This window comes from Pinus tabuliformis, chromosome 2_2 (genome assembly GCF_031772625.1).
Source record: "Pinus tabuliformis cultivar Carrire ecotype Pingquan chromosome 2_2, CPIR1, whole genome shotgun sequence".
Taxonomy (NCBI): domain Eukaryota; kingdom Viridiplantae; phylum Streptophyta; class Pinopsida; order Pinales; family Pinaceae; genus Pinus; species Pinus tabuliformis.
This window is the reverse complement of record NC_142300.1, coordinates 151,301,267-151,316,713: the sequence shown is the minus strand read 5'-3', so window position 1 is coordinate 151,316,713 and position 15,447 is coordinate 151,301,267. Positions and strand designations below refer to the sequence as shown.

The 15,447-nt window shown below is 39.9% G+C and overlaps 1 protein-coding gene across 1 annotated transcript; it reads left to right on the top strand.

Annotated features, from left to right (window-relative positions):
- The first annotated feature begins 10,619 nt into the window (after positions 1-10,619).
- Positions 10,620-12,334, top strand: LOC149191878 (uncharacterized). Its single transcript, XM_089406274.1, has 2 exons — positions 10,620-11,844; positions 11,967-12,334. Exons 1-2 carry the CDS (start codon positions 11,386-11,388, stop codon positions 12,150-12,152), a joined length of 645 nt encoding a protein of 214 aa, XP_089262400.1. The 5' UTR covers positions 10,620-11,385; the 3' UTR covers positions 12,153-12,334.
- Positions 12,335-15,447: the final 3,113 nt, after the last annotated feature.

Here is a 15,447-nt window from a genome sequence, read left to right as displayed (position 1 = left end):
CCAGATGGCCAGTCGCAACGCCACAGAGCTAGAAAGCCAGAGGGCCAGTCGAAGAAACGCAGAGGCAGAGGAATGATTACGCGCAGAGAAACAAACAAGAAGTTGCAAAGTCAGAGGATTCTTCAAAGGTCAGAGAGTTGAGCGTAGCAGAGTTAAGGAGAGCTTGAAGACCAAAGAGCCAGAGGGCAAGAAAGTTGCATAGGCAGAGAGCCAAAGGGCAAGAAAGCTGTAGAGCCAGAGAGCCAAGCAGAAGCAGAAGCCACCAGAGGTTGGAGGCAGAGCTGCAGAGCCAGAGAGCTCAAATGGACTTCTACAAGCCATGAAGCGGTAAGGAAGTCGGAATAGCAAAGAGATCGAATGATCAAGCTGTTGCTGGTGTCTGATGTGTGCTGAAGACAAAAGAAGGAATTCTAGAGATAGTGAAAGAACTCTGAGGGAGTTGGTGCAAGCTAGAGCTCAAGATAACTCAGAGCGTTGATTGAGGGAGTCTAGTCTAGAGAAGCCTAGAATCTGTCTGCAAAGTATGGACAGCCAGCAGGATAAGATGGTATTCCAAACCCATAGGTTTAGTTGTAAACCAATGGAGTTGAGTGTGGAACTTGTAAAAGAAAGATTACCATAATCCCAAAGAGCCTAGTTGAGTTGACTAGAGCTCATGGAGACATAGCCCAAGAGGTTTGGGTGAACTTCTAATTATATTGTTGTCTTATGTGTTTGCTTATTTGCAGCTTAATTTACTGTTATATGCATTTCATATCTATTTAAGCAAATGAAGATAAGCACTTGAACAGTCTAAAAACAAACACAAGCATACACCTATTTTAAATTCTTTTAATTCCGCAAATTGTCAAGCATAAGCTAGATCTTGGGAATATTTAAGCTTTGGAGTGGGAGAAGTTCTTGTAAGCTGACAAAAAGCCTTTAGTGCCCCATTTCAGATCAGGGGCAGCAGGGCCTCAGTAATAAACAACAAAGGTGGGTGAACAAGGTACATGCCTACGACTTTGATATTGAGTATGTCAAGGGCAAGCACAATGTGGTAGCAGATGCATTATCTAGGAGGCCCGTGAGACTTTCGCTCATGAGCATTTGCCATGATTGGAAGGCACAGTTGTTGGTGGAGTACTCCAAGGACTGGCGGGCATGTGATATTTTAGAGGGTATTCGCATTGATGAGCATTATAGGGTGATGGCTGAGGTCATTTACTACAAGGGGCACATATTCTTGGTGTTGGGTTCACAGTTGAAGGAGAGGATTCTCCATGCAGCTCATGACTCTCCACTATCAGGGCACGAGGGATTCTGGAAGACATATATCACTATTACAGAGTGTTTCACATGGAAAGGCCTCAAGGGGGATGTACTAAGATATGTGTAGGAGTGTGAGACTTGCCAAAGGAACAAGGGGGAGTTGACCCATCCAGCTGGGTTGTTGTCGCCACTTCCCATCCCCCAGGGGAAATGGGAGAGTATATCCATGGATTTTATCACCGGGCTCCCTATGGTGTAGGGAAAAGATTGTATTTACATGGTGGTGGATCGGTTGACCAAATATGCTCACTTCTTCGCCATTCCGACACAGTGTTCAGCATCACTGGTGGCCGAGTTGTTCTTCTGGGATGTCTTTTGCTTGCATGGACTTCCTAAGACCATAGTCAGTGATAGAGATAGTCGGTTCATGGGGGCATTTTGGCAGGCGCTTTTTAGATTAGTGGGTATTGAACTCACCCAGAGCGCTAGTTACCGTTTGCAAACCGACGGTCAAATTGAGAGTCTCAACAAATGGTCGGAGGGCTATCTTCGGAACTATGTGACCAAGCACTAGAGAAAATGGATTTGGTGGTCACATTTGGGCGAGTACTGCTACAACAACACCCATCACATGTCCATTGGTATGTCATCTTTCCATGTCTTATATGGTCATGATGCTTTTTCTTTTGCTGACATTGTTTTTTGAGACAGCCGAGCCTCAAAGGCCAAAGATCAGATCAAAGAGAGCCAAGATATCCTCAAGGCTCCCAAAGATGTTAAAATTGGCAACCAGGGCAAAACTTCATGTGGGTCATCTTATTCATGGCTGATAATATTTTTATTAGATTCCTCTCGTCGAGAGGTGTAGGATTGATAAAAGATCATCCGATTCCGATAAGTATTCATGGAGATATGAATTTATTTTGATTATGGAATTATTATCAAGCCGACCTACAACTCATGTAGGCTCAGAAGCCCAACAGTCGCATCTATTCACCCACCAACGTTGTGTATAAATATAAGAGGACTTTTCCTCATTGGGACTCATTCATCTCATCACATCTCTCTCTCTCTACTACGCAGAAATGAGTCCCTTCTCTACTGCGCTGAAATGGGTCTCTCTCTCACACATGTGAAGCCGGAACTGTTGAACTGAAGCTGCAACTGCAGAAGTAAAGATTGACTTGCGTGGCCTAAAAGATCTCCTCTTTGGAATTGCGCTGTAGGTTCATCTGAACCTCCTCTGAAAGCCGCAACTTTTGGTGGTGGAATGAAGTCAATCCGATGAATGGTTTGCAAAATATCGACTGCCCTAGTTTGAAGTCGGAAACTGCTGAAACTGAAGCTGCAACTGCAGAAGTAAAGATTGACCTGCGTGGCCTAGAAGATCTCCTCATCTAAACTGTGTTGTAGGTTCATCTGAACCTCCTTTGGAAGCCGAAACTTTTGGTGGTAGAATGAAGTCAATTCGACGGTCGGTTTGTGAGATATGGTCTACCCTAGTTTGATAATGAAGCCGCTAATGCTGACGCTGCTGATCTAGGGTTTGCTACTGCTGATATGAATCAGATTTATTGTACTATTTCTCTCTGCTGAATTATTGAAGATAAAAGAAGATTTGATCAAAGGGTTTCCCCACACATTGTGGGGTTTGTCCCTGGCTAGCCGCCACATCTTGTGTCTCTTGTCTTGGCTTGTTTTCTGTCGATCGTTTAATGTTCTATCTGCACTTTACTTTATGTACGTGTGATTGCTAATCTTTGGAATATAATAATGAAAAGGAGTAAACTGTTATAAGCATAGAACATACCATAACATAACATGGTATTAGAGCAGAGGTGAAGACAAAGCCCGAGCAAGAGCAAGAGCAATCATCGAAGAGAATATTGGCAAGGCTATCCTAAAAGAATTATGGGGTCCTCAACACTCTTTCTTGCTGAAGATAAGCTCCGCGAGAAAGTTGACTATCACGGTGTTGACCACTACCGGTCAACTACCCATGCAGTACACCCCCCTTTTTCTTTGCAAAAAGGGGCAGCACCTGATCAGCGTGTCCGTGCCATCCTGCAGTCATCAGCAGCTTAATCATTTTGATTGTAAACCCAGTCTGCATGTATGAATTGTAAATAATCTTAGCAGACATGAGTCGTGTATGTGAATTGCCTAGGTGGACCTAACTTTCTAGTGGTAATCTACGTCCCGGAAGGTTTTTCGTCTCACCGATCCATGGATCAGCAGAGTTTTCCTTCAAACCTGACCCCAAAGCCGGGATGGATTTTGTCATTAGAACTTTAGGAGAATCCTAGTGTGTTGATCTGCTAGATTATAGTTTTGTCGCAGAACTGGGTGGTTTGTGAGGGTCTATGTTAAGTGGGTTTGTCCCCTTGAGATGTAAATTGTAAAAAGTCATCATGAAATGTGTCTTGAGGGTTGAAAATGTTTTAAATCCCCTCATGAGTCCTAAGTCCTAGGTCCTAGGTGATGTTTCCAAAGGCTTAGTTCGATGATCCATTTAAAAAAAAAAAAATTAAAAAATTAAAAAAATGAAATAAATAAAAAATAATAAAAAAATTTAAAAAATAAAGCAAAAACCCTAACTAATAAAATAATAATATTTTTAAGTGAATGCATGTAAAATATTATTTTTTAATAAATCGACGGATGAGATCAAGAGATGTCTTGATCCTCATCAACGGTCGAGATCATTTCAGCATGTATCACTCGAACTAGCCGTTGGAGGCATTTCCTTTAAGTAGGGTGCTAGGGGTCATTTTCAGATCATAAGATCTGTGAGTCTAAGACTGAAGAAGCTCTCTTGTAAATCTGTTTCTGGTTAATAAAAGAAGACTTTGGGGTCCATATCTTGCTGGTGTTACTCTCTTAAAATGCCGTGAGATTGTTTCATTTTCTGCATATGTTATTTTTAGCCGTTAATAATAGCTTTTTGTAGAGTATTGTGAGCACAGGTATCTTGTTCACTTGCTAGGGTTTGGGTGTTGTTAGGGTTTCTAAACTAATGGCAGGTATCTCCATTACTTTTTGAGATCTAGCAGCATTTTTGCCCTCTTTACTGATGGTTGTTTTGAGCTGTGCAGAAAAACCCTTATTGAAGAAGATTTGGTGGGCGTTAGGGGAAGTTCTCGGCTGAACCAGCCAACTCCCGCAAGCATTTTTTGTTGAGCCCAGTTGGATTTGATCCTGGGTCTATCATTCAGTTTTATTTTCTAATTTGCATGGGAGATTTTCTGAAGTCCTTCACAGTGAAAATTTGAGTTTTCTGATCTTTAAAATTTTTCTGTGCTTATTGCTGAATCTGGCTGTTAAGGGGCCAAATCTGTACATTAAATCAGCTGTCTTAGGGTTTCGAATTTTTCTGATCTAGGGTTTCAAATTCTTGCTTTATGCAGTTTTCATTAGGGTTTTGTCTTTTTTGCAATTGCAGGATCGCCATCGAGGTTGACACGCCGACACACTGTGCATAACCAGCAGATTTCAACGTGATGCATTCTTTGGTTGCTGGGTCTTGAGGTTCTCCGCCAACGAAAGGAACGATTATTTTTTTTTACGTTGGCCTTTCTCCTCATTACGCAGACGTTGGATATCAAACACAAATGATTTCAAGCCGCAACTGCCTATGCCCTGCTCATTCTGCCGTCAAGGGCTGGAGATCACAGTTACGTTGAAGAGCTGCCCATTTGCCTGCAACTTTCATCTGACGGCTAGCGTTCCCTGTAAAATCCGAATCCAGTCGAAGTCATTCAACAGAAATTCTTCAGCTCCAAATCATAATTTATCTCTGCGTCTTCACTCCTGTCACTGCTACTGCCGTATGATATCAAGCCATCGTATGCTGGTTTCTGAGCGTATGAGTGATTGTCGTCTGCATATTTCAAAGATGACCAGTAATTTACTTTCATCACGCCAGACATGACTGCACCAGCGTGAAGAAATTTTTTTCGTGGCATCTTGCGTGTCTGCGTTACCAGTCAGCGAGCTTTGCAGTTTTACGTACCTCATTCGAGCCACCAGCAGGATTTCAGTTCAGTCAAATCCCTCTCGGCATTCTTCAGCGTGATCAGGTGATACACATAAATTCGTAAATCGTCTTTTTTTGGATTTTGCTGAGGGATATAGCGTGGTTCATCAAGGCCATCACGCCAGAGTTTGAACACAAATGAAACTCACGCAACTGTCATCCTCCGGCGAACTGGTTCCTTGCATATGATCGATGTCTGAGAGGTAAACATTGACTCCATCGTATTTTCACGCAGGTAATGTTCCATCGCATTTAGGGTAAAAAAATTTTATGTTTGCGTATTTGTCGATTCTGTTTTAGTATTCTTTGGTTGCTTTAGTTTCGTTTTCGTTTGCCTTAAGATTTTCTTAAATTATATAAAATTTTAATGGGTAGCGTATGGTTTATAATTCGATTTTAATTTAGATTAGGGTTTGTTTTATTTGGATTTTAATGAAGTTTTAATTTTTGTTTTTAATATAAAAAATCAAAAATCAAAAAGAAGTTTTATTTATAATTTTTTTTTTTAGTATGATTTTGTTTTGTTTAGATTTTGATTTGTTAAATTTTTTAAATTTTAATTTAATTTTTAGTTTAAGTTTAGATTAGAAATTTTCTTTTTGTAAAAAAAAAAAAAAAAAAAAAAAATTATAAAAATTTGTGGAAAATTATTTTTTCCAGATTCAGTTGTTTTCATGTTATACCTTTCATGCTGAGATCTAAATAAGTCGATATCTAGTTAATGATTTATGACTCTCGTGGTGGTTTAAAGCATTCATCTTTTCGAAATTTTCAGTTGCTGGATATCGTTTTGGTCAATCTAAGAGCATTGTGATTTAGCTGATGACAAATGATTGTTGTTCACGGTTTATGTTTTTTTTATATCATTTAACAAGTAATCATTTTAATAACAATCTTTTAAGGCACTAGTCTGCTCAATTAATTAAATCATTTTAGTGCTTATCTTGATCGTGTCTCGTGTCTCCCACCCAACTGTTTGGCAGTTGGTCTACATTATCTCGCAGGGTCTACCCCCCTTAGCCGCGGGAGACAGGCTTAAACGGAGGGATCGAGGATCAGAGTGACAGCCCCCGGTCTGAGCGTTGTCGTATCAATCTGCGCGACAACATTTTTTGGCGCCGCTGCCGGGGATAGAGTTTTTCTGTCCTTGGTGTTTCAACATCTTTTCATCTTTCATCGTTCATCTGTCTATCATTCGTTTGAGCCGGCAACGCCAACATTTTTTGGCGCCGTTGCCGGGGAAATTGTTTTCTCGGTGTTTCAACGACAATCATCCTTCTCTTTTTTTTATCTTTTCATCTGGCCCAGCAACGCCAACATTTTTTGGCGTCGTTGCCGGGGACACTTTGTTATCGGTGTTTCATCGACATTCATCTTCTCGTCTTTCTCATCTCTCAGTTGAGCTGGCAGATTCAATATTTTTGGCATCTTTTCATCCCATATTAGCAACATCTCTTTGGTTTGTTTCTTGTTTGAGTGGCGACTCCACTTTCTCATTTTTCCTAGACAAGAAGCTTTCCTCATATCTGCTTGTGGTTACTTTTTTGGATCCTAGAATCAGATTCATTGTTCAAGTGGCGACTCCACTTCTTTCATCTCAAAATTTTCTTGAGCAGAAATCTCTTTCTATCATCCATTTGATCCCTTATTGTTCATCATGGATTATTCATTTAAACCATGTCATTTCACTGATAATCTCCATGATCTTCCGAAAGAGGCCATTTCTAAATTATTTAAGTTCTCGAGTGGTGATTCGGTCGCTGTTAGAAAGCATTTAAACATTTTTACTTGTGTAATGATCATATATTGTAGACTTCCTCAATATAATCATGAAGATTTCAAGATGCGTCTATTTGTCCATTCTTTAGAAGGTGATGCCTTGAATTGGTTTAATAATTTTCCTAATGATTTTTTCACTTCTTTACAAGACATTCTCAATGCTTTTAAAGATAGATATGATAGTCCAAACAGCTTGCCTTCTCCCTCTAAAATTGTGCAAACGAAAGAAAGTAATCTTATAAAAAATCCAGCTGTTGAAGAAAGTTTTCAAGATCAGAATGTGTCATCAACCGGAAATATTGCAGATCATCATAGTGGAAAATCAGGGACAAATAATAGTGAAAGGGAAGAACAAAAGCAAATTATACAAGATCTAATGATGCTGGTAAGAAATATGGAAAGCAATCAAACTAGTCTTATCAATGATGTTAAAACTTTATGCACCCACCTGGAAAAACGTAATAGGGAGTTGGAGGTCACACAAAATCAGCATGCTAAGGAAATTGAGGCCATGAAAATTAAATATGAAACAGAAATTAGAAGCATGCAAAGCGAGATGTCAGTCTTAGAGGAAAATATGGTGACCATGAAAGCTGATCATGATAGGGAAATTGACTCTATGCAAAACAAGTTATTAACTAAGGATAAAGAAATGACTATCATGACGTTCAATCATAACAATCAGTTCGCTGACATGCAAGCGAATCATAAAGAAGAAATAAATTTCATGCAACATTGCTTGATGGACATAAAGGAAAAGAATGATAAAGTAATAAAACACATGCAAGAACACCATGCCATACAAATCAGTGCTATAAGGGATGAATGCTCTAGTCAGATGGATGCCATTAGAATACAAGTTCAAAAGATTCAACAATGGTCAGATGATAAGAGAAACCAGGAGCCTTCTCATTTGCCGCAACAAGTTCCATCTTATTATGAGGAGGTCATTAGGTGGTTAATTGAAGGTGACCCAGATAAGCTTAAAAATGATAAAAATCAGATGCAAGACACAAAAAGACTTAGCATGCATATCTTACACACTTCATCTGATAGTTTCGAAACAGAAAGTTCCAAGTCATCAGTAATTCGACCTGCCAGAAAGAAAAAGCGCAAGAGAAAGAAAATAAGAAGAAGATTTGACGCATCAGACGGTCGCGAGCAGCTTGATTTTCGGATAGGAAAGAGTCCTACCATATGCAAAATTGGACATGGTACATCCGACAAGCAGCCGACAGATTTCCCTGAAAGCAGGCAAATGCTCAGTATGCACTATATTGAACACATCTGATGCCGTAGGGCATCCTTTGTATCGTATTTCTAACCCTACTCCTTGTTTTTTCCGCATTTTTATTTCTGCTTTAGATAGTTAATAAATGAAGAGCTTTTATCTTTCCTGTGCTTAATGTATATGCTGATTTTTTTGGATGGACGCTACTTATTTTTGTGTTGTATGGATGCAGATTCTGGATTCTCACATTCCTGCAAGCAGCAACGTGTCCCCAAGTAGAGCCAGATGTTGACCACTACCGGTCAACTACCCATGCAGTACACCCCCCTTTTTCTTTGCAAAAAGGGGCAGCACCTGATCAATGTGTCTGTGCCATCCTGCAGTCATCAGCAGCTTAATCATTTTGATTGTAAACCCAGTCTGCATGTATGAATTGTAAATAATCTTAGCAGACATGAGTCGTGTATGTGAATTGCCTAGGTGGACCTAACTTTCTAGTGGTAATCTACGTCCCGGAAGGTTTTTCGTCTCACTGATCCATGGATCGGCAGAGTTTTCCTTCAAACCTGACCCCAAAGCCGGGATGGATTTTGTCATTAGAACTTTAGAAGAATCCTAGTGTGTTGATCTGCTAGATTATAGTTGTGTTGCAGAACTGGGTGGTTTGTGACAGCGTTGCACGAAGCGCCCCCCCCCCCCCCCCGATCGAAGCTCCGAAGCGCGCCCCATATGGAAGCGCCGTACGAAGCGCGCTTCGGAATTTTGGAAGCGCGATTCGGGAATTTTTTAGCGCTTCCTGGAATTTCCGAAGCGCCGGCTCCGAAGCGCGCTTCGTACGGCGCTTCGGAGCAGGAAGCGTGCGCTTCACGCACGCTTCCGTACGCTTCGGCGGAAAGGGGCGCGCCCAAGGGAGAAAAACACATTTTTTTTAATTTTTTTTTTAAGTTATGTTCACTCAACTTAAGGGGGTGGGTTAGGGTGAGGTTAGAGTGAGGTTAAGGTGAGGAATGAAAAGAATAAAGCCCCCATTCATTCCTCATTTTCTCACTTTGAGTTTATGAGAGTTGGAGAAGAGAAGAGAGGAGAGGAGAAGAGAAGAGAGGAAAGGAGAGGAGAAGAGAGGAGAGCTTGGAGGAGTGAAGAAGGAGGAGCTAGGAGAAGGAGGAGCAGCTTGGAGGACTTCATCTACAAGAGCTAAAGAGGTAAGTTCAAACCCCAAACTCCCTTGTTTTTTTGAATTTTTTTTTGTATTTTTCTCCTCCCTCTCCTACTCTTTCCCATTGTTTCTACTTGCTCCTTTATTTACAGGTTGCCGTTGTCCACCACCTATATCCATATTCCAAGATGGTGTTCTTTTGGCTTCTATGTATCATTCCACTCTTGGTTTTAATGATGGCAAGGGTGAGGAATAGAAGGGAAGAAACAGAAGAGGACATTGGTGATGGTCCTAATAGTAGTGACCCAATGTATGATGAGGAGGAAGGGTTTGAAGAGGAAGGGATGAACTTGAAGGGGACACTGAAACACAAGATGGGAAAGCTACATCAACACCCTTGTGGAACTATGTGACCAAACTTGATGGGGAAAGGGTGGTGGATCTTACAAATTTGTGTGCCCTCATGGTTGTCATGGAGGAAAACCATATTGTGGTTCATATACCCGTCTGAGGAGGCATCTTTGTGGGGTGCTGGACAGTGATGAAAAAAAGGGTTCTGTGGGGGTACAAATTTGCCCAAACATTTCAACTGAAGAAAGAAGAAAATACATCCAAATAGAGATGGTTGCACAACAAAAAAACAAGAAACAAAAAACTCATTCTGAATCAAGTGCAACCTCTAAATTTGGTAGTTGCTCATCTCCTCATGGTGCTTCTGCAAGCTCTGGAGGTAGAAGAACAATAGGGTATTTCCTTAATGTTGCTGGGAGGGATGATGTGGATGGAAAGATAGTCTGTTTTCTTTGTGCTTGCGGTGTACCATTCAATGTGCTTCGCTCTCCCTATTGGCATGAAATGGTAAAGGCCATCAATGAAGCCCCAAAAGGATACAAGGCACCCAACTATGAGAAAGCTAGAACAGTGTTATTAGAAAGAGAAAAAGCTAAGGTTCAAAGAGCTTTGACACGTTTTACAAATGAGTGGGTAGATTCTGGGGTATCCATTGTATCAGATGGGTGGACAAATATTAGAAACCAACATTTGATAAATGTTCTTGGTGTTTCTTCTAGTGGTGCAGTATTTATTGCATGTCATGACTCCTCCTCCATCACTGCATCTGCACAAAACATTGCAGATCTCCTATTGAAATCATCAAAGATGTTGGTCCGAATAATGTGGTTCAAGTGATCACAGATAATGCAGCAAATTGTAAGGCAGCAGGAAAAATTATTGAGCGTACTCATCCACACATCTTTTGGTCTGGGTGCCTGGTTCACACATTGAACCTTTTGATGCATGATATTGTGAAACACAAAGAATGTGGGTGGATTGCTGAGGTTTACAGGAGAGGGAAGCAACTCATTAAATTCATCACAGGGCATACAAGGGTAAACTACTTCTATGGCACTTACTCCAAGTTGCAATTGCTTAAAATTGCAAAGACAAGATTTGCTAGTTATTACCTCACCTTTAGGCGGCTAGTGAAGGTGAGACAAGCTTTAACTAATCTGGTGTGTGCTGAAACATGGGATGAAATTAACACTGACATAGATGGTGCTAATGCAGTCAAGGACACTGTTCTTGACAGTTACTTTTGGGGACAGGTTAAATATGTTTTGCAATTCACCAAACCAATTTATTATATGATCAAGTTTGCAGATTCAGATCGACCAGTAATTGGGGAGGTGTATGAGCAAATGGATAGCATGTTGGGGCAGATTAAAGACATTGTTGAGCCTAGAGATATCACCTTGTACAATTATATTCGTGTAGAGGTGCAAAATCGATGGGAAATGCTAAATATTCCATTGCATGCATTAGCATATGTTTTGACACCTAAATACTATCATCCATCATGGCTTTCAACACCAGCACCTGGGGGGGGGAAGCAGGAGAAAACCACACCAAGATCAAGAGGTTCACCAAAAATATATGGCTGCATTGAGTAAATTAATCCCTGATGAGGAGGAGGCTGCATTGGTACGGAGACAGGTGAGCAACTATACGCTCAACACTGGTCCATTTGGGAGCATGCATGCAATTAAAGATCGAGAGACTTTTTCTGCTCTTGAGTGGTGGAACATGCATGGAGGGGGTACTCCACTTCTACAGAGTTTGGCATTGCGGGTGCTATCACAGGTGGTAAACACTTCTTCTGCAGAGAGGTGTTGGAGCTCTTATTCTTTCATCCACAGTGTTAAAAGGAACAGGTTGAGTTTAGACCGGGAAGAGAGCTTGGTTTATGTTCATTACAACTTGCGATTGTTGTCCCATTACTGTGAAGATGCAAAGTCTAATAAAGACTTGTTGATTTGGGACAAGAATCCAGAGGAGCCCAATTTGGAGGATGGAGTGTTGCGACTAGAGCAATTAGAGGATGCTCTTATCCAGGTATGTCCATTGTGGTATGAATTTTCCAATTTTCCCTTATAAAGCATTTCTCTAATTCATGTTTTTTAATTTTTTTGTTAACTAGTGTTTTTTTTTTGCATGAATTTTTTGAGCGATTCTAGGATGATGATGACCGTGTTGATATGCCACCACCCCCACCCCCATCTGGTCCCTTGGTTCCTAGGTTCCATGGTTCAACACCAACAGCAGGGGGTTCTTCTTCATCAGTTTCAGTGCCACGACTTCCACAGGCACCATCTTCTTCATTGCCACCACGTTCTATTCGTGGTGGAAGGAGGAGAGATTAGTAGATATATTCACAATCTACTACTTTTTGTCATAGATTACTCATTAGACTTGTAGACTTGTGAATTTGAATTTTGAACCTTTTTGGCTTGGCGGTGACCAAGTGACATATTTTGTAAACATTATTATTTGAATTTTGGACATGACAAATGTTGACAGTTGCTCACTTGCTAGATAAATCATAATATGCTCTATGTTTTATGTTTTATAATATGCTTAAATGTTTTATGTTTTATAATATGCTTAAAAATTTGATGTATGTTTGTAATAGCTAGAATATAGATGATTGTTGTACATACTAGTAACTACAATGGAATCATGGATGCCATATCTATCTTGATTTATGCAAAAATATGCATGTTTTCATGTCTTCTACAATTAATTTGGTATTTGGGATGTTTGTTTTGAGTATAAATGCAAAAAAATATATAAATATATATATATATATAGCAGACGCTTCCGCGGACGCTTCGCTTCCTAGATTTTTGGAAAATGACGCTTCGGCGTCCCCGCTTCCAAAAAACGCTTCCGCTTCGCTCCCGCTTCGTGCAACATTGGTTTGTGAGGGTCTATGTTAAGTGGGTTTGTCCCCTTGAGATGTAAATTGTAAAAAGTCATCATGAAATGTGTCTTGAGGGTTGAAAATGTTTTAAATCCCCTCATGAGTCCTAAGTCCTAGGTCCTAGGTGATGTTTCCAAAGGCTTAGTTCGATGATCCATTTAAAAAAAAAATAAATTAAAAAATTAAAAAATTAAAAAATTAAAAAAATGAAATAAATAAAAAATAATAAAAAATAAAGCAAAAACCCTAACTATATTATTGAAGAAGATTTGGAAATCATCGACGGATGAGATCAAGAGATGTCTTCATCCTCATCAACGGTCGAGATCATTTCAGCATGGATCACTTGAACTAGCCGTTGGAGGCATTTCCATTAAGTAGGGTGCTAGGGGTCATTTTCAGATCATAAGATCTGTGAGTCTAAGACTGAAGAAGCTCTCTTGTAAATCTGTTTCTGGTTAATAAAAGAAGACTTTGGGGTCCATATCTTGTTGGTGTTACTTTCTTAAAATGCTGTGAGATTGTTTCATTTTCTGCATATGTTATTTTCAGCCGTTAATAATAGCTTTTTGTAGAGTATTGTGAGCACAGGTATCTTGTTCACTTGCTAGGGTTTGGGTGTTGTTAGGGTTTCTGAAGTAATGGCAGGTATCTCCATTACTTTTTGAGATCTAGCAGCATTTTTGCCCTCTTTACTGATGGTTGTTTTGAGCTGTGCAGAAAAACCCTTATTGAAGAAGATTTGGAAACATACCGTTGGGGAGTGATTCAGTAACCAAACCTTCCGCATGGATCAGATTCTGTTTCTTCGTCGAATCTCCTCCTCTTTTGATTCAAAAACTTGACTAACGTGCTTGGATGAAGATGAATGGTGTCTCGACTTGCTACGACTTTTCATACTATGGGGATATCTTACAGAATAAATATTTTTGGACAACATTTGGATTAATTACCATACATAACATAAAATTTCTCCTCCAATTTTTTTCTGTCGAGCTTCTCGATCCGTCAAAATTCCTTGGGAAGTAGAAAGAATTACAATCCCCATTCCACCTAGAACTTTTGGAATTTCTCGATAATTAGAATAAATTCTCAAACCAGGTTTGCTGGTACGCTTTGACGTGGTCATATATGTCCTTTTCTTCCTTCTCCGATATTTTGAAGTCGATATCAAAAAATATTTTTGGCCTTCCTGATGTTCCCTAACATCTTTTATAAAACCTTCTCGTAAAAGGATCCTTCCAATGTTCTTGGTAATATTAGTAGCTGTTACTCGAACCGTTCCTTTTTCTACCATGTCAGCGTTTCTTATAGAAGTAATTAGATTGGTAATAGTATCGTTACCCATGACGAACGAATTCTTAGGAATTCCTGGTCTCGATATAAAAGGCATGTTCGATCTTCTTTGAGGAATATGCCTGAGGTGCAATGAATTTAATTGATCCATGTACCATTTGATGAACCTTAAGTCAAAGATTCTTACAAGATCTATCAGTACTTATAATACTTCGGGAGCCAATGAAACTATTTTCGTGAAATTCAATTGTCTCAATTCCTGAGCAACCAGACCAAAAACTCGAGTTCCTTTTGGATTTCCTTCCTGATCAATGACAACGGCTGCATTGTCATCAGATCGTATCATCATTCCATTGTCACGTTCAAATTCTTTACAGGTGCGTATAACTACGGCTCTAACTACTTCCGATTTTCCCAGGGGCATGTTAGGTACTGCTTCTTTAATTATAGCAATGATAACATCATCTATATGAGCGCATTTACGATTACTTGCTCCTAGAACTCGAATACACATTATTTTTCGGGCTCCACTGTTATCCGCTATATTCAAATAAGTTTGAGACTGAATCATTTTTCCTCCAAAATATTTTTTACCTCGGCAGATAACATGAAAAAAAAAGGAAGAGTTCTTACGAACTAGTAATCTTCTTCCACCAGAAATAACTCTTTGATTCTGTATGGATGGGTTGGGTTAAGTAGTAACAAATTGAGTACGTATAGGCATTTTGTATGCAGCTATTCTAGCAGCTGCTCTAGCGACGGTTTCGGATACTCCGCCCATTTCATAAAGTATTCGACCTGGTCTGATGACAGATACCCAATATTCGGGAGATCCTTTCCCGGAACCCATACGTGTTTCTGCAGGTCTCATTGTAATAGGTTTGTCGGGAAATATACGTACCCATATTTTTCCGCCACGACGGGCATAACGATTAATCGTTCTTCGTCCGGCTTCTATCTGCCCAGATGTGATCCAAGCGGGTTCAAGTGCTTGAAGAGCGAATCTACCGAAACAAATGCGATTGCCGCGGTAAGATACTCCTTTCATTCTTCCCCTATGTTGTTTACGAAATTTTGTTCTTTTTGGGTTATAGTCGATGGTTAATAGTATTTTGATCCCATCTCTAATCCAGAACCGGACATGAAAGTTTCTTCTCATCCGACTCCTCGTGAATAATCAATGTGTAGATAAATGAGTCTATATCTATGCATTACACATATTGTATATAGAATCTAATTTACAGGACGAATAACTCTTAAATTTCCATCCAATGTCTTAATAAAGAATTTCACAGGCGAATATTTACTCTTCCAGTATTTGCTCCATGGGGTCGACTTACCTATAGACTCCAATGAGATTAATTGGTTTTTGGTTTATTTCGCCATCCTATCCAATGAATGATTAAGATTCCTATATGATCTTATGCAGTCATAGGTTC

Bases quoted from the DNA above. Each gene is read 5' to 3' on its own strand.
- LOC149191878 (XM_089406274.1), top strand. From the start codon at position 11,386: ATGGCTGCATTGAGTAAATTAATCCCTGATGAGGAGGAGGCTGCATTG. The intron at 11,845-11,966 runs GTATGTCCATTG...GAGCGATTCTAG, and splicing joins TAGAGGATGCTCTTATCCAG to GATGATGATGACCGTGTTGA.